This window comes from Orbicella franksi, chromosome 5, assembly GCF_964199315.1.
Source record: "Orbicella franksi chromosome 5, jaOrbFran1.1, whole genome shotgun sequence".
Classification (NCBI taxonomy): Eukaryota; Metazoa; Cnidaria; class Anthozoa; order Scleractinia; family Merulinidae; genus Orbicella; species Orbicella franksi.
The window spans coordinates 26,121,344-26,141,154 of record NC_138149.1 but is presented as its reverse complement, the minus strand read 5'-3'; the positions used below and the strand labels follow the sequence as shown (position 1 = coordinate 26,141,154).

Below are 19,811 nucleotides of genomic sequence, written 5' to 3'. Positions count from 1 at the left end.
ATTAGATACCCATTTTATGGTCAATTGACACCTGCCAAAACAAGGTATCTCGTGACCATATTGCGAGCTCAAGTTTTGAGCTCATCGAGGTGACGTGTTTTTTAAAGTTAACCGCTGACCAAGTACCAGCTTTTTGATTGGATCGCTCAAACCGGGTTAACTTACTGTAGTAAGGGTTGGGTTGTTCGGAACTGAGCCAGCTAACGCTAACCCAGGCTTAAAAGTTAACCGAAGTATCAATTTGTCTTGTATAAAAATGTTTTTCACTGCTTATGTTTTGTGTGGTTTGAGATTATTCAAACTCAGAAGACAAACAATATAAGCGGAAAAACACACCGCCAAGTTAAAAAAATTCAAATCAAAATTCTCCCATATCCTGGGTTAGCTTAATCAGGCTTTGAACAACCCGACCTAGGAGCTCCACTTTTAGGCTTGGATTCATTCTAAAGCGCATCAAATGTTTTCCATTTTCGTGACAGATTAATGTGGACGGAAGGCTTAACCGGAGAAATAAAGTACTCCGGCGTAGTATGGACGAGGTCTGGGTCGACTTGTTTTTCACTGGCTATTTGAGAGTGAATGCCTATAAAAATGGACCTAGATCGCCTATCAGTGGCACAAGTCGAAAAATCGATTTCGCTTGTATTTTGTCCATAAATAGGTCCTAGTAAGAATAGAAACGGACCGTAGTTAGTTTCTGCTAATACAGCTTTCTTTGGTAGAAATACGCCAAAAATGATTTCGACCCGATTGGGCTCAAAATCTACTTCCGGTTTTGCTGAATTTTCCGAATATTTGATTGCTTCGCGCTCCGCAGAACAGCTACTTGAGAATCTTTCAATGGATTTTATATTCAGTTCAGGTATTCGTATTGTGACTGAGCGAAAAATAAAATAAATCAAAGTTAGTTTTGAGCCCGAAAAGAGATCAAACTGACACGCAAAATTTTACAGTATGTCACAAGAGAATTATTGAATAAAAACATCGCCATATTTTTCTATGGGCTATAACTTTAAATACCATAAAAACACTTTCTACGGATTAAATATACACCCACCTGTTAGGATCTCAAAAAATATCTCTGGGCAAATGGTTTCAAGTCGCCCGCCTTGGCCTGTGTTTCTCGTAGATTTTGCCCAAAATCCGCCATTGGAATGTAAACAATTGCGTGACGCGGAGAGCCACTCTCGAGTAAAATATTCGTTTGCAGCAATCCGATGAAAGCAATTTTTGAAGCGTTGTGTGGATAAAATAATGGAAAATGGTCTTTTTGTTGTTGTTTAAGTTAGTATAAATATATATGTTTTTTCATTTGCATTGCAACACCCACATCCCTGATAAAGAGCGTTACTACAGTACTCCGGGAAATGATTTTAACACTTGTTTGTTTTATTGATTTCACTGATAACTTACAATACTGTGGCAGTTTTAGAGATACACTTAACCAGTCCTCTAAGGTTTATGGCAATTGAATTGCTGACAAATAAAGTCAAGTGGAAATACCATAATTTCTATAAACTACTAACTGCGTGACGGCATCTCAGCTCTTCTAGCTGTGTAGAAAATTTGTACCTACACAATATGCTCAAACTCAGCTAGAAAACCTGGAATTTCTTGAATTGAATTAGTCGAGGAAGAAATTGCGTTTAAGTTTCAATCATACTGGGAAAAAAATCCATCTTTTCTACTTTGGTTGTTTGATCAATTAACTGAAATTTGCAGATCATAACACTGGTAGACAAATCATGTAAACATTACAGTGGTCGATCTAGGACTAGGTTTACACTAAAGGAGTTTTTTTGGATTCGTAAAAGTTCCTGGATTCATCAATTTTAGAGTATTCGGATTAGTAGGGGTTTACAGTGAAAGGATATTCGGATTCTTAACCGTTTATACACGACGATAACTCCGGGAACATTCATGATGGAATGGTTAACAAGCAGTTTGTTGCCTCGACGACGAGAAACAAAATGCCTCCGAAAATAAGGCTAGGGGTAGGTTGAGACAGTCTCAAGCTTTCTTTCAACTCGCTGACCACGGTACTGTTATCCATCATGTCAGGTCCCTCCAGGTATTTATTCTGGTCTTTTTTAATATCTAGAACCGTCGAGGTTTTCGATCGTGCCATCGTCGTCATCTACGTAGTAAAGTATAAATTGGGTTTCTGAGGAGTATGGCATGACCCATTATAAAAGTGATTACTTACACCTGAAAGAGCACGAGGTAATCACCCAGCGACCGCCATCAAATGGCCATCAATGTGCCTACGACTCGACTACGACTGGATCATGTAATCCGCCATTTTCGTTTCACCGCAAACTCAAAAGATCACAGGCGGAAAAATATCCGGCTTCGAGAGAAAACCGTTTACACGACAAAACTCTCCGGATTCAAAAGTTTTCGGATTCAAAGTTCCCACTTTAAATTCCGGATTCAAAATCTCCGGAGACACGACCAAACCGGACAGTTTTTATTTCGGATTCGTCCACTTTTGTGTAAACGGCAAAATCAATCTGGCACGAAAACGTTCCGGATTCATCACGAATCCGGAACAATTTCCTCTAGTGTAAACCTACAATCCTGGCCATAAGTTATTGGGACACCTCCCCTTTTTGCGCGCTAAAACCCACGATTTCAACTACGTCCTTAACGTTTTAGAACAAAAGATGAATAGAAGCAAGTACAATTGACCCCCCTCCCCCCTAGCAAAGTTGCATGAAAATGAAGCTATTCTGAAGACTAGATCGGATGTGGGAAAAAAGGAAAAAGGGACAATAGAAAGTGGTTAGATAGTTGTGTTGGAACCAAACGCGATTGCTAAAAAATCGCTATTATTGGAATAAGACGCGAATATCTATCTTATCGTCTCTTTAGTTCGACAATACTGTTCTAGGAGGCGAACAATTCTTGAAACGTGGCTATTCTGAAGCTATTATCAAGGATTTTTTTTTCCTTCAAGATTTTTATCAACATTGACAGGGGGGAGAGGGGTATGCGGGCTTGCGCGGTTTTGGTCTTAAGAGAGGCTGCCTGTGAAGTCATCTGCCGTAACTGTCCCAACACTTTTGACCAGGATTGTAGTCTTAAATGAACAGCGAACACCCATCTTGTTTTGTTCGCGGAAGTCGGTCACAGAAGAGCGAATTTCAATGAAATATATATATAATTTGATTAAACAATTAGCCAAAAATAGGTTGGCCGCCAAAACAGTTTAGGGTTTAACCTAACTCTAACCTTAAGTTTTAAGACTGAAGAAAAAAAGAAAAAAAGCATTGAGCATTTCAGTTGTTTGAAACAGAAACATTCGCGCACAATGAACTATATGTATAGTACGTGCGTAACCTGGAAGGCAATCCGTCCAGCACAGTAATTGTTCAAATTAACAGCTTACCGAGACACTCGCACTGTCGATGCCTCTTATATATGATTTAAACTTTTAGGATTTGTTTACTTGTAATTAAAATGATCAAAGAAAGAACGACAGCCTAAAACGACATAGCAGTAACACCCGAACTCCAAGTAAATTGCTTTTAATTGGCGTTTTTAATTAACGAAATTTCCAAAGCGATGACTTTCGAAATATTAAAGTTAAAAGTGGTCCATTATGTTTTTCTTTTTTCTCCCAAATGTTCTAAGATAGCCATCTGCGGTTTGTTGGAAACGAATTATGCATTCAGGGTGACCGCCAGCGTCAACGCAATTGTTTACATTCTCACGGCGGTTCAGGGAAAAATTTATGAGAAGCACAGGCCCAGGCGGGCGACTTAAAACCATTTGCCCAGAGATATTTTTTGACTTTCAAACAGGTGGGTGTACAGTTAACCCGTAGAAAGTGTTTTTATGGCATTTTAAGTTATAGCCCATAGAAAAATATGGCGATATTTTGGTGCTATAATTCGTTTGCAACACATCGTAGTATTTTGCGTTTCTGTTCGATCTCGTTTCGGGCTCAAACGAAACCTCGATTAATTTTATTTTTCGCACAGTCATATCATGAAGACGTGAGCTGAATGTAAAAACCATTGAAAGATTCTCAAGTAGCTGTTCTGCGGAGCGCGAAGCAATTAAATATTCGGAAAATTCAGCAAAACCGGAAGTGGATTTTGAGCCCAATCGGAAAAAAATCGTTTTTCGCAAATTTCTCCCCCAAAAAAGCTGCATTAGCAGAAACTAACTATGGTCCGTTTCTTTACTAGCTAGGGCCAATCTATGGGCAAAAAATGAGCAAAATCGATTTTTCGACTTGTGCCGTTGTTTGGTCCATAGTTATGGGCACTGGCTCTTAGGAAAGCTAAAGCAAAAAACTGTGTTTTGACGAGAATAAAGTGCCTATAAATCTTTTCGCAAAGTTTTATTTAGGCATTGAAAATATAGAAGAATTAGCCTTTGATTTAAAGGGAATTTTGTCAGAATTTTTTGGCAATTCTGCTTTTCATTTATTTAGATCTGTATTAATACTTGCAGACTTGCAGACCTAATGCTAATACTTAAAAACCTAGCAATCGTTGAAAAGACGCTTTTAAGGAAAAAGATATTTTTAATTTCAAACTCCCGAGCCGAGTTTGCACGAGAATTCGCTGACGGGTACATATTATCTTGACTCTAAAATGTTGAAATCTGGACTGACAAGAAAATATATAAATCTACTACTGACTCAGTGAGTGTATATTGAATTAATGCCGGGAGATTCAGCAGTAATTTGACAGACCTTCTATGAACTACTGAGGTGCAGCATATGTCCTTGCTGAATTTAAGTTTTTACCACCGTGGAGGAGCCCAACCTGCTATTTTTTAATAGCATAATTTGAAGCCTATTTAAAATAACTTAGAAAGGCACTTAAACTGAAATCGGAATGACGTTTAAGTTCGCTTCTGGCTAAATTCCACATACCGCCTAAAAGACGTCTACAAAATATCTTCTTGTTCACAACATGTCAAAAAGTCCAGTGAAAGTGATTCAAAACAGAAAAAAGGTTTTCAGCACCAGATTTGCTTTTATTTTGTCATTCAGTAACACCGTTTTTAGTGGAAATATTATCAAATCATGCCGAAATTTTTCCAATGTTTTACTTTGGGTTTCTAGCGTCTGGAAAGTGTAGTACTTTTCAGTTTATGCAGTTGAAATTGATTCAGCAGCTTTTATAGAATAATATATATTTAGTGATTTTCGTACTATTTGACCTTATACAAACAAAATTGTTCCTCTTCCCTTCGTATACAAATTTGTTGAAAATTCACCGAATCGACGTCGTAGCTGCGTGTAATGTTTTACTTCGTATTCACCTTGGATATCAACGTGATAAGGCGGTGAACAAAATCCATATCAAGAGGGTATATGATACGGGAATGACAGGATATCACTCCGCGATGAACACGTGAGATCTGCTCATCTTCAGTTTTCCTTTACTTAAAATATTTACACTGCAAAACCATGCCAGGCAACGATCATACTGGCGTTAAGTACTTGTGAGAAATAACTTTCTTTTGACTGTTTACGACGCCAAGTAATATTAGGTACGGCTTTTTATTGTCTAGACGCGAGTCTTTTAATGGAAAATACACCACTCGTCAAATTCATACGAAACTATTTCTAGAACCCGAGTGGGGTTTTGTCCATAACTTCACTAATGAGGACATTGACGATGTCATTTACCGCTTTTTGAGGGTTGTTTGACGGTTCCAACAGTCATTGTGTCAATAAAATGAAAAGAAAACTACACAGTGGCTTGAAGATACGAATAATTATCATTTACTCGCGTTAAAAACAAGATTATACTCACTCGCTGCGTTCGTCCGTAAAGTAATGTTTTTAGTACTCAAAAATAAAGTTAATATCTTCGGTCCGCCGTATAATATTAATATTAGCGTGTTTATAATCCATCAAATGTTTTCGCTCGCATCCAATTGGTCTAAACATGACTGAATTTGCCCAGCTTAAACTGGGGAATACCGATATATATTCCTCCAATTTTGAAAAGATCCCGCGAGTTTTGAAAATTTTCGGAAGGAAATAAACACAATTGCTTCTATTTGACTTTTTCTCGAGATTCGCTCTCGGAAAACTGTTCGCGTAATGTCCGCGGACAAATATCCCAGCATATGTTCGTGCCAAGTGGAGGCTTTTATTCATCTACAATTATGATTATCATAGTAAGCGGTATTGTCCACACTTACATGATATTCTAAGAGTTTTTAAGAAAACGGCCGAGAAGCTTAAATGTATGCTAAGCTTGATGGTTGTGAACAAGAAGTCCATAATTCCGCCAAAATATAAAACACTCGACTCCGTATCATGCCCATGGCTCCCGAAAAACCTCTACGCTTGGGAATGTTAGGTTGGTTGCCCGGGCCCGGGGGGGTTCTTTCAGAAAAGTTGGGTGGGGTTGTGCGAACTACTTCCCAAAACCCTTACTCTATTTGTGACCAAAATCTGCGAGTTTTGCTACCCAATATATGACCTAACTAAAAATTCGATATTCGATACCTATTTATGACCGTTGCGGCTGGCACAGTTGCCCTAAACATAAGTTATGAAGGGCTTTTGTTGACGGTCTTATTGATAATGATGAAAAAGTAGCTTCGTCCAAGAAACATACCCAATTCAAGACTAGAGTGCTAAAACCATACCTATATAGCCCATATAAGGGAGTACCGCCTCCCCTGCCCCCCTTCCCCCATCAGGGTTGGTAGACCCTTGATAACGACGGGCTTAAAGCCTTGTTGGCGCGAGAGGCGAAATGACGATGGCCTGTGTTGTTGAGTGGTATTTAAATTTTGTTACGCACAAAGGCATGCAGGTGTGTCTTGTGTAAATAAGACCGATATTTAGGATCAAACTCTGCTTTCTGATTACATTCGTTCGTGCTGTTTGAGGCGATGTGTCTATTTAAGTGCTCGGAAAACTTCACTGGTATGAACTCTACTGCAAACCAGGCTTGCGAACCGTCCGCTGTTAATTCACCGTCTGTAAAATACCTAAAGACGCTTGCTTATGGTATAATCATGTTATTTTCTCTGCTTGGAAATACAGCTATAATCGTCATAGTTTTGAAAAACAAACGAATGCGGACAACGACAAATTACCTCATTGTCAACATGGCCGCATCTGACCTTTTAATCTCTTCTTTTGCCGTGCCCAGAGAACTTACGGAAATTTACACTGGTCCTCGCAGATGGCTCGTAGACGGAATAGCAGGTTTGATTCTGTGTAAGCTTGTCTATGTCTTTCAAGACATTTCTACCGCGGTGTCCATCCAAAGCCTTGTTGTTATGGCCATTGACAGATATCACGGAGTGGTTTTCCCATTTCGCCCTCCGATTGCAACAGCCAAAGTTTGTAAGGTTGTGATTCCAGTTATTTGGACTGTGGCGCTTGGTGTGCACGGCGTTTATTTTTACACTGTACGGCTGATGGTACAAGATAACAAGACTTACTGCTCTTTCAGCTGGGTGTCAAAGTTTGAAGAACGACAGACACAGGAGCATTACTTTATTTTCATTTCAGTGTTTCTGTTTTTGTTACCTTTGTGTGTGATTTTTTCCTTATATGCACTTATTGTCTTAGAGCTGAGAAAACGTCAGCGTGCTGGAAGTAGTGCATCAGCATTGAGTAACCAAAGACGGCGGGAAGATTGGGCAGTAATGAAAAAGATCCTATGCATAGTTTTCCTTTTCATTTTATGCATAACCCCGATCACTATTGCGGCACTTCTTTTTTATTTTGTATGGGACTGGCATATTCCTTGCGGAATGGACAAATTATTTCAGGCAGCGAAGTTCTTTTTCTACTCGAATGCTTCTTTAAATCCATGTGTCTATTTTGCTTTAAATGATAAATATCGCAAGGGATTGAAAGATTTGTTAAGACGGAATCGCTCTCTTGCAGAAAACAGGTATGGCTTGCCGATGAACGTGCTTCAGGACAGAGAAAATACAGTCTGGTCAATAAGGCGGGATTATTCAGAAATGGGGAGTTAGCTTGATATTTGTAAATGTGGTCTTGCCAAGATTAATGTTTTCGGTTAGCTAATATTTCCTGTGAAAAATTGGTTTTAGTTTGTGTGTCCTAGCCGATGATGTTAACACAATTTCCTTAGGGTATTCCAAAGAAGGTAAAGTTAAAAATGTTTTAATGAGAAAAGCGTTGTTTTAGTTTTTAAAAGCAGACCTAATTGGTGTTGTCGTGAAAATCGCATTAGGTTACATGTATTATGAATTTGATACCGGCCCAGTTTTTAGGAGAGCTAAAGCAACAACGATTTTTGACGAGAATAGAGCAGAGCCCCTATGAATCTTTCAACAAAAAATTTTTGGATAGGTAAATAGAAGGGTCAGCGAGTGATTCAAAGGTAATTTTGTGAGAATTTTCTCCACATTTTTTTTTTAAAAATTAGATTAGTCATTGTGGCACTAAAGAGATAAAAGACTTTTTAGTACCGGATTTAGTTGTCGTCTCCACATTACCAATACCCCTGTTATAGGAAATTTAATCCAATGTTTCCGATCCGAACTATTTTCAACGTGTGGAAATTATCTGCAGCACATTTTACGATTCATTCGAAAATTATTCAGCAGCTGAATGTGGGGTTTTAGAGAATAATACACGTTTCTATTTATTTTTTTACTTAGAGGGCTTTATACAAACGACATAATATTGTTGCCTTATCTGTTGGAAAAACATTTGCCCTGAGTCTCTCAATCAAAATCGCAGCTACATATGTTTATGTAAACTCGTTTAAAAGCAGGTGCTGTTTTGTTTTGTTGGTGGGTGTCATTGTGATAAAGCGTGGCTAAAATTCTGTCATAGCTTGTCACAAGTATAGTGATATGGTATCACTTCCTGGGGAATGATACGATATCGTTTCTTGATGGACACGCGGGTCCTGTTGGCGTTTGGTCGCAATCTTTAATTTCTCTGTTCAAATGTTTAAAACTGCGAAACCTGGGAACAGTCGTGTTTACGTAATGCACTTTGTCAGTTTGTTTGTTGGCTGTTTGACACTAACGCGAAGCAAACATTAAATACAGCTTTATTGATCATCGTGATGGTCCGTATTGTTCAAAATGGTAAAACATACTAAGAGCTTTAAAGCTTTACGAAAGTCGCTGGTGAAGGTTTTCAGCACTCGCTACTTTATGGATCGATAAGTACCACAGCCCTGTATTATATGATGCTTAAATAATGGCATCAAACGAGTACTGAAAATCATTGGAGAACGGAAACTGATCATCGTCCTAGCATAATACGTTATGATAACAACAATGCAAACTTTCAAAAACAGCCTTAATGCTAGCTTTAATTCCTTATGATTCACGAGATGATTCCAAAAAGCACTAACCGGGTAACGTACAAGAAAGAACTGATAGAAGTTGTATAGATGCAACTTTGGAAATTGCAGAGGACTAAACCAAGGTGGGGAAGACCACTTTAAGGACAAACGTGTGGGGTTTAATATGCAAATGTAGCTTTCTAGAAGTTTTTCTTGATCAGACGCGACACCAATTAGCTTGCTACTTCAATTCTAATGGAAAATTTCGGCTGGCTAATAACATCCAGTGGTACATTTAATTGAATATCAACCTGGCGATATTTCATGAAATAGAATTCTAATGCAACGAAGCAGTGAATCTGAGTATACCTATTATGAATATACAGTCTCAATCTGCAGTAAGAGCTGCCTCATATGTAAATTTTATTATTGCGTTCTGTTTTTTCGCAATGTTCAAAAGTCTTGGTTAGGTCTTGATAAGTTGTAACATTTTCCTCGTCCTTGATTATTTTGGACTTCATTATAACCATTAAATATTAGCTTTCGTCAACATGACAAAGAAATACAACTGGAATTTGCTTTGTTTGGTAATATAACAATTATAACGTAATAAATGAAAAACGTAATCCATTGGCAGCGAATTTCGATGAAAATGCTCCCAGTTTTGAGCATTTACCACGCATTGATATTGAAAATGTTGCCGAACAGTAATTGAACGTCCAAAGGCGGTTTTCAGATTATCGAAGAGGACTGAGAAAGAATTCAAATGGGAAAAAAAAAATTCAGAATAAATACACTAGGGAAAGATGCTCTCGAGCGCAGAAGAAAGAACGCCAAACTGATTATGCAGAATATTGAGGAGATAGGGCATGATCAAATGAACTTTGCTTCACCGTTCTTCTTTTAACATTTGTCGGCCAGAGTAACTGGTCTTCTTTCATCACCAGCGATGATTTAACTCGAATTCTTCGTGGTTTATCTCACTGTGCTTCTCAGAATAGCCTTGACATCTTTACCTTGGCGATATGGTAGCGCTAAAATAGAGTTTAAAAGAAGAAGTGGACGGCAAATCAAGATTATTCAATATGGAAGGCAAATTTCCACTTCCACACAAAATAGAACGGATGCTGTAAATGTTTGTCGGGCATCGCGCAAAATGCAATTGCGACCCATTCGACAGCGGCGCAGATGTTGTCAAGAATTTTGGCGTTTTCTTAGAAACTCTTAGTCTGGGGATGGAATGCTGGATCTATAGTGTACCAACTCAATGTTCACTTGAAGCTTGCTCTGCTTGCCTAACATCCTTAACCGTCTGCAGCACAGCAGCTAAGCACAGAACACATATGAATCCCATAAGACCAAACAACCACTTCGTCATGTTCGATGGCTGATTGCCTGAAAACAAGGAAAATAGACATAAAGACTTACGAAATGAAAGATACGAAGAAATTATATCTTTAGTCTCACGATGTTGTCACTTGACCAGTAACCGATGCCTGCAACAATAAGGTATACGCGCAGTTTTCAGTCCGACACCATACGTAAGCCAGACTTGACGCGACCGAAGTACGATGTCTACTCGACCAAACACATCAACACACAAACGAAAGGAGCAAAAATACAAATACAGGAACAAAAAGAGAGGCGTTACTCAGAGGGAACTCACTGAACTAAAACTAACGAAACTAGGGAAAATGAAAAACAGAGCACTGTTTTTTGAAAAGTATTCTAATTCGTTTCACGCTTACCTTGATTTTGTCGAGCTTCGTCCTCATTTTCTGGATCGTCTTCAAAGCTATACTTAGAATCCCTTAAAAGAACTATTGGGCCTTTCTCTAGATCATAAACATCGGTATTGACTGCTCGTTTTTGTCTCGAATCGACATGCGGGTCACTGCAGTCCTTCCTGCAGCTGGGTTTGGCATCCGTCAAGTTGCACAGGACGACCTCACAATGGACATAAAGGTATGGCTCAACCTGACCATTAACAAACTGAAAAGCTTCAAAGCTGAAGCGTTGTGTGGTGGAGGGACCACTGTGAAATCGAACGGTTTCATCTTTTGGACATCTGAAGTGCAAAAAAGGGAATTTAAGATTTATTATAGAGAACGCTCCTTAGGGGCTGCAGTTACAGATTCTGAAGTAGTGAGAGGGAGGGAACTATTCCATTTGGTGACCACACGCAACCCCAACATTGGGTAGGGTATAGGCAGAGCTATAAGGTTGGAGCAAAATGGACATGCCTGGCATTTGAAACATCATTACTAACCAGGTTCCTACAAGAAACATGCTTATCGCGGGGTTCCCATATGCAGATTCTGGGATCCAAGCTTGCAATCAGGTACTGCTCCAATTTCCTCCATATGACCTCTTCGGGACCCTCTCCAGTGTATCATAATACAGCGCTAGCGTTCTACGATTAATAAAAGGTTGACGATATAGCAACAAATGTTGGTACTAACCCGTCAAGGATGATATCGTACTTTGTTTTCTGGGAAAGACTGTTAATGGGCGTGGCATAGCAGAAGTCTGCACTGATACCCAGCCGCGTGTCTGGCGTGTCCACTGAGACTTGAAAGTAAAGACGTTGTTGCAGTGTTACTGCTAACGGAAAACTTGTATATTCCTCATCGTAGCCTTCGCTCTGTAAAGAACAAGGGAAGGTATGAGGTAATTTTAGCGGTAAATGGACGACGAGAGAGAAGCAATATGGTGAGCGTCAGAATATTTTAGGGTAAAATTGCAGGATATGTAAGAATCCGATAAAAAATAGAGCAGTTTCCATTTGAGAGTCGACAAGTAATTGGGTTTGCGTCAATTATGCTACACGATTGGCTTAAAAATCTCGCGCCAATTTCTCATCCAATCACTAGTAAAAGCAAAACCAATCTTGACTCACTCGCACTAATTTTCCCTCGCTTTGCGTCAGCTACATGTAATTTCTTCGAGTGTTGATTGGTTCTCTATATTGTCTCTGTCCTTTTAGCCTCCCACGCAGACGCTCTTAGGGCTCGTTACGCATTCCTTCCCCACGAACATGGAAGGAACCCGTGACGAGCCCTAAGAGCGTCTGCGTGGGAGGCTAATGTCCTTTGTGATTGTCTAGAGTGATTACTTTGGTTTTTGTTTACAACAGTCAATAGAAAACCGTTCTTACAGCCGTAAAATACAGTCTTATGCTTATATGTTTGCACTGTCTGAACTCCAGATCCTTCTTTTATGCAAGCCTAAAAGCCTTCTACACGTTTCAGTACCTTGTATATACTCATATCCAGGTCGAATGCCCCAGAACCATGGTCAGGTGTTAACAAAATCAGCTCGGATTCTTTGATGTTCATTTCAAGAAGTGAAGCTGCGGCTTGGTTTGGATAGGCACACTCAAATGGAATTTCTAAAGCCTTGAAGAAAAAATAAAAACGCTCCAAATCAGACAAAAGTTAGCCCTGGAGTGACTTCAGTCAAGGAAGTGTAACCTGGGAAAACTTATCAGAGATATAAATTTGTTTACTTTTGTGAAAAAAAGAAAAAAAACTTCCAAGAAGTTGATGATGGTCTGTGAGGTCAAAGTATGAGCTCACCTTCCATTCAAGAGCTTAATTTTCCACTAGGGCAATCCTGTTTGCATATGGTAGAAAAGCTGAGAAAACCACGACGACAACGGCAACGGTAACGTCGCTAAATAATTTTTAATGGGCAGTACAATGGCTGTGCACGTGCGTTATAATTATTGGTACATTTCTTTGCCGTCCTCTGAAAAACAACGTGAAACGACCGAATTCAGCGTTGCTTGGAGAACGTGAACAACAACGGCTAATTTTTCAAATTCCTATTTCAAATATATCGCTGTGTTACAGATTAGTTTTAAGATAGTTTTTACAGTGATAAACAAAGTGAATAACTTTAGCGTTCCGCGAGATTAGTAGGTAAATATAAATTCATTTTTTAATCGACGTTGTCCTCGGCATCACCGTCGTGGTTACTTGAACTCCCTGGTAATATGAAGAGGCCACGTTTCTCCCGCCAAAACACGCGCCTTCACTTTCCTGTAGTATTGTCTGATTTTGGGAAAGGGATGCCCGGAAACTGGGAGATAGGGATTCCCCTCGATTTCAACTAAAAGAGCTCAACCACTCCAAAAAGCTAAATACTGGGGTCCGAATTCGCCCGAATACGCATTGGCGCACGCCGCGTCTATCGTAATCTTCTAGGGTATGCAAGGATGCTTGACATAAAATACACCTCGAATATCCTATTAGAATCATACACCTTTTTTTCCGAATTCGACTTGAGAATTCCAGGTGTAGATGACGTATTGCATGTACCTTAGGAAAAGTATATCTAGAATAGTTTTGCTTAGGTGCTGTGAGAAGGGGTGCTCAGCTCAAATGATCAGAAACCAGGGCCGGGTTGTTCGAAAACCGGTTAACGCTAACCCAGGATTAAAAGTTACCCTATGTGTTAATTTTTCTTGGATAAAAATGTTTCTGACTGCTTATGTTCTGTGTAGTTTGAGATTTTTCAAACTCTAGAGAGAAGGAAAAACAATATAAACAGAAAACCTTACCGAAAAGTTACAAAATTGAGATCAAAATTCTCGCTAATCCTGGGTTAGCTTAATAGGCTTTCGAACAACCGGGGCCAGTTCAGCCAGTTCTTTAGAAATGAAATTGACATTGTGTAATCTATTTTGTTTTGGGACTCTGAATTGGCCATTTCCGAGTTGCCTTGTGCCTCTTTTTCAAAACGAGTTCTCGTGCAAAACCTTTCATACGAAAATGAGTTTGATTTTCATGAAAATGAACCTGTAGGGTGAAATATTTTCAGGTGAATGCTTTCGCACCAAGACTCATCTTGACACAGAGGCAGAAGGAAACTCGGAAATGACCTATTCTGGTCTTTTAGCTTTTATTTAAAAACACTTCTGTCGAACACCATTGTCTCCCTCATTTGAGAGTATAACCCCTCCACCAGGATTACACTCAGCCGTTGGCTTACAATTTGCTGCGAGATTAACCAGCCATGAAACAAACCTGCAGTCGACTGATAATGGCTTGACGCTCGTACCCATCTTTAACCATGTTCCTGTAAATGACACTTTCGTCAGTGTGCTCCACCGTGGTACCGCAACTAGTCAGCGGTGCTGTTATGGTCACGTGACTGCTATTCTCGCTTTTCGGTGGCTGGCAGTTTGGATCCAAGAGGCGCAAGTCGTTCAGTCTGAAGTCCGGGATTAAAGTTTTGTCAATGTGCACTCGCATCTGGTCGTGTTCACACTCAACCGCTACCATTTCGCCAAATTCAGCTTAAAAAATGATAAACATTTTGGTCAGTTCACAGGTGACCAAGGGATTTTAGCTCGAGGCGTTCATTTTATCCTTTTTTAAGTGAAAAGTAAATGTGCTGCGCTATATGGGCCTTTCGTGTTCTCTCATGACTCCTCGTGACCTTGCGGCTTGGATGTTCTCGGGTAAGCCATGGAGGCTACAAGAATAACTGCCTATAGTAGTCAGTATCTGAGTTATAAAACATCCATAAAACGAAGAATAACGCTGCTCACGCCCCGAGAGAGCCTTTTCTTGCACCGATAGTAGGTGACTTGTAACCAATCAGATTATGAATATATCAACCATAGCGTGCAGTTGAGCATTGGGAACACCAGCGTCTACTTGTTTTAATAAATGACCATAAATCATTAACCTCGCTTAACTAAGGCACTCTCATCGTGTGTAGAGTTTATCCTCAGAAGGGTAAATTTTGGGTCAGGAATTGAAGTATTTTAGTAAATATTTCGGCATAGGGGATAAAATACTACTAAAATACCAGGCGTAGTCAATCGATAGGAATCGATATTGGAAATCAATCGATTCAACCGATATCAATCGATATCAATCGCCGATTGCTATGGATCGATATCGGCAATCGATAACAATCGATAACTCACAGAAAAATCTCGTTATCGATTGTTATCGATTGGCAAAAGTCGATAACAATCGATATTCCTGGAATATCGATTGTTATCGATTTAAAAAAATCGACAATAACCACTCAGACTATTCAGAGATGGCTTTGCTCTTGTGTGAAATAACACCTAGAACAACACGAGAAGTTCAACTTCAGCATGCTAGGTAGACTATATTTTCCTTGTGGCTTACTTCCGAGATCTATTCTTACGTTTGTTTCCTAATGCAAATAATTGAGATCACTAGCACACTGACTCTGTTGTTTATTTCCCTTCATCTTAATGCCGACGCTACAATGAGACTGGAGGGTTTTACGCTGCGTACTCTGGGCTGAGCTTCTTCTGGTGTCGTAAACTATAGCAAAGAAAGATGTAAAGGCCAAAATTTTTCTGCCAGTTGTTTCAGTTCTTGTTATTCTATCAATGATTGTAAAAGATACGCAGGCTGTGATAAATTGACTCAATAAAACCATTATACACAAATTTTGTCAAGCATTTTATCAGTGTAGCTTGTAAAAGGACATAAATAATTCCGATAACAATCGATAATAATCGATACCAGTTGATGAATCAATCGCTATCGACTACTATTGGCAATCGACAACAATCGATAACTCACAACCTTTTTTTATTTATCGATTTTCATCCACTGCTTTCGGCAATTAATCAATCTTCGATTAATATCGATTTTCAGTTTATCGATTGACTACGCCAGGCATATGTCATATATGTTGGAAAGAAAGTTATCAATATTTACTTCAATGAGATGCTATTTGCTTATCAATATTTTGCAAAATATCTTTTGGCCACTTCTGGGAGTGAAATAGTAATTTTAAAATTCCAAAATGTCAAGGCTGATTCACGGCATAACACGTTAACAAGATCGATCGCTCTTCGTGCTCTTCCTCGCTAATCTTCGAAACTATTTATGATAAATGCGCGATATGAAATATCTGAACTCTCATCCTTACGTTAGTAATTTCCATTAAACGAAAACAACAAGGGCAAAACAAGGTTATCACTTACCTCGAATTCCACAACTCTGAATAACAAGAGCAAAGGCGATTGCAATCACAACAACCATCGCTTGGACCGTATTCCTTTTCTAATGGTCCCAAAAGGTCTCAGAACGTGTTCAATCTCCGTTAAACAAAGCAGATCCCCTTGGCCAGCAAAACATAAAGATCTTCATAAATGTTTCATTCGAAAAGGATAAACTTTAAGATGGTGCAAAGCCGGTGCAAAGCATAAATATTGAATTATAAACAGAATGGTCCTCTAGAGCTATACCCACAGCATGTCGGCGAGAGTAACGCAATTACAAAAAAAAAAACAAAGACTATGTTGTTGCGACCGGAAATGGTTTGCGAGAGATTTTTAGTTGCGTGGTATAATATTACACCACAAAAATTTGCAATGAGTCTGTGAAGTACAAACAGCCCTCTATTCAATGGTGGAATGTAAAGAAGCTGATCTAAAGATGGTTTTCAGGCAGGCGAGAGAGAAAGTGAAGGTTAAATGTTCGAAACGTGAATAAGTCGCAGACTAGATTGTCAACGTAGGTCAACACTACAATCGAATTAGAGCATCACTGGTTCTGCTTATGTGATTGCTGCTGTTGCATGTTTACCCTGGGATGTTCAAGTTTAGAAGAGTTGACGTCAGTAGACGAGGGTTAAGCTTTCCGTGACAACAAAGTAAAGGAGATTCGAGGAAATATTGAAGTGTTGTACCATCTCTACATACACTTCGCACTCGAAACTCGACTGAAACTTCCTGCAAAAAAATGTATGGGTTGAGTGTTGAGGGTGCTGGGGGCGGGCGGCGGCGGGGGGAGGGGGGGGGGGAGGGTTGGGTTAAAATGCAAAGCTTTCAATTAGCCTCGACGTGGATATGGGGGAGCGTGAAGGGAAAATATGCACGGTATTTTTCGAGGGCAGAGCGCGCACTGTTCTCAATGGAGCGTAGCTAGATTTTACGGATACTCTCTTGTGCAGCCTGTTCGCTTGGCACCATGAAGTAAACTGATCTTATATTTACCATCTACTACCACCACTCAAGAAGGCTGCATTCCTGGTACCACAGTCAACCCTACTGTAGCACCCACCCAGACTCTGACCCTATAGAGTGACCCAGTGCCAGTGGAAAACAAAGCAATATTACCCACCCCACTAGCACCTGGTCCAGCTACAATTCATGACCCAGCCGCCCTCCCCCCCCTGCCAGTTGCAGAACCAACATCATTGCCTACTCCACCAGTACCATTTCACATTGGAACCTTTGGACAACTAACCGTACATCAGTTACAGCAATGAACTTACAAAGTTTGTATTCTGATGTTATCATTATGCCTGCTTACATTACTGCAATGCAAACTGAAATAGCAAAACTCCTTGATAATGCAAAATTAGAGGTAAAAGAATAAAAAAATAAATCTGCTTATACTAACAACAAGTCGTTACTAAATGAACACTATACATTTCCTTTCACGTCACTTGTCATAGTTTTGTGGTAACTTGTAACATTTAACTCACAGTTATCATCTTTATCACAGACTTGTGTTACTCTCTCATTCAATTTATAGGAAAAGCTTGCGGATGACCAATTAAAAGTGGCTGGAATGTACAAATCAGAAGAACATCTTACCCAACAGTTGGACAGAATCCTTAAAGAAATTAATGTGGAAAGGCAAGCTAATCATGGGAAAATATTTATTGGCAACCATGTGTACACCTGCTGTAAGGTAATGCCCCAATTATATTTACAAGATTAACCTTTAATAAAACCTATTCTGTTCTTCTCTTCAGCTCTCTTACATCTAAATCACTTCCTTTGATTTTCTTATTGCACGGAAAGAAAATATTGAAAAGCTGTGCAATGGTATTGTGTCAAAAGCAGAGGAGCTCTGTTTATGTCCTTCCCCAATTTCTGAGGCAAGAGAGATGAGCCTGAAGTTTAAAAGCCTGTTCCATTTGTTTGCTTACGACAGCGCAGATCAACTTGACGATGAAAATATTGACAAACTAGGTTAGAATGCCTTACACTGTACATATCTTAATGGAAATTTTCCGCGGACAAGGAAACAAAATTGCTTTACACCTCATACATCTTTTCCTGTTTCAGAGGCAGGCATTGACAGGCTTCTAGGTTTCGTTCGTCAAGAGTTTCCTCTTATGTCCACAACACCTAAGCTCCACATGTTGAAAGACCACGTTTCTTAATTTTTAAGAAAATGGCACATGGGTCTGGGCTCGGGGGAGGGGGGGGGTGGTATTCCCTTATATGGGATATATAGGTATGTGCGGTATGGTTTTTCAGCCGTTTTGGTCATAAATAGGGTATCGATTTTACCTGATTTTGGCCATTTTGGTCATAAATAAGGTATGGCTTTTGCACTCTAGCCTTGATATGGGTATGTTTTTAAGAAGAGGCCACGTTTTCATCATTATCGAAAAGAAAATTAACAAAAGCCCTTCACAAATTATGTTTACGGTAATTTAACATTGGTCTGAACTAGGGAACGTATTATAACGTAGGTCTTAAACAGGGTTTTGATTTAATGGTCAGGTCATAAATAGGGTATCGAATATTTGGTCAGGTCATAAATAGGGAAGAGAATATCGCAGATTTTGGTCATAAATAGGGTAAGGGTTTTGGGAAGCGGGCTGCACAATCCCACCCAACTTTTCTGGGAGTAGCCCCCGAGGGTCTGGACTTCTATGGTGACCAAGGGATTGAAGGAATCCATTCAGAATTCAACCTTCAAGCAGAACACTTTGATCATGTGAAGAAGGAACAAGTTAGGCTGCACCAAATAATGGTCAACCACCAAATAATGGTCAACACTGGCAGGAAAGGCTCCCAAACCTAACGAGCGAAATTTAAAGCGGAAGGCAAATGAATAAATTTGTGAGATCTGTATAATCTCAAGCTGGACATCGTAACTTGAAGTATAATAGAGAAAATCAGCAGCTTTGAAAACAACATGTATTTTTAAATACACAGTGTTCGTAAAGATGACCTGTAAATTTGTAATGTGAAAATAATGTCCATATTCGATATTTTTTACTACAAAAGAAGCCTTGTAACTCCTATGTTTTATCAACAAATGAGAGTTAAGTCCTAAAATAAATAAGCTTTTATTAGGACCTGTAAACTTGACGTTCTCTACCGATTTAACCACCTTCCTCTCAAACTTTTATACCACAAACATTCAAAATGGAGTCGCGTAAACAGCTGATCATGCAATATGAAGTCACTCCACTGAAACAGAACCTGCACCGATATTTTGCCTATTGATTGTTTATATTATAGGACTTAAATTTTGAAACAAAAATGAGGGGTCCCCGTGTTCGTTGAGGAGCAACAGCACCTTGTTTATACCCAATAAATCTGTACCATAGCACCATGATCATAGTCACGATTGCTCGATAAATTCACGTTTCCGATCTACATTGAGAATTGGTCCATATTTATTTTACATAGAGAAATTTACTACTCGATTCAAAACAACAGAAAAAAATGATAGGTCACCGTACTCGTTTTTGAGAAAGTGACAATTTACCTCTATGGCGAGGTCCAGC

The 19,811-nt window shown here is 39.3% G+C and overlaps 2 protein-coding genes across 2 annotated transcripts; one reads left to right on the top strand and one right to left on the bottom strand.

Annotated features, from left to right (window-relative positions):
- Positions 1–6,184: 6,184 nt before the first annotated feature.
- On the top strand, positions 6,185–8,602 carry LOC145487648 (QRFP-like peptide receptor). The gene has a single exon (XM_081466465.1). The coding sequence runs from the start codon at positions 6,877–6,879 to the stop codon at positions 7,975–7,977; it is 1,101 nt and encodes a 366-aa protein (XP_081322591.1). The 5' UTR covers positions 6,185–6,876; the 3' UTR covers positions 7,978–8,602.
- Positions 8,603–8,757: 155 nt separating this feature from the next.
- On the bottom strand, positions 8,758–17,029 carry LOC145487647 (ZP domain-containing protein-like). The gene is made up of 6 exons (XM_081466464.1): positions 16,255–17,029; positions 14,300–14,571; positions 12,524–12,667; positions 11,732–11,913; positions 11,018–11,337; positions 8,758–10,664 (listed from the first exon to the last, which is right to left on the bottom strand). Exons 1-6 carry the CDS (start codon positions 16,310–16,312, stop codon positions 10,534–10,536), a joined length of 1,107 nt encoding a protein of 368 aa, XP_081322590.1. The 5' UTR covers positions 16,313–17,029; the 3' UTR covers positions 8,758–10,533.
- Between the last annotated feature and the right edge of the window lie 2,782 nt (positions 17,030–19,811).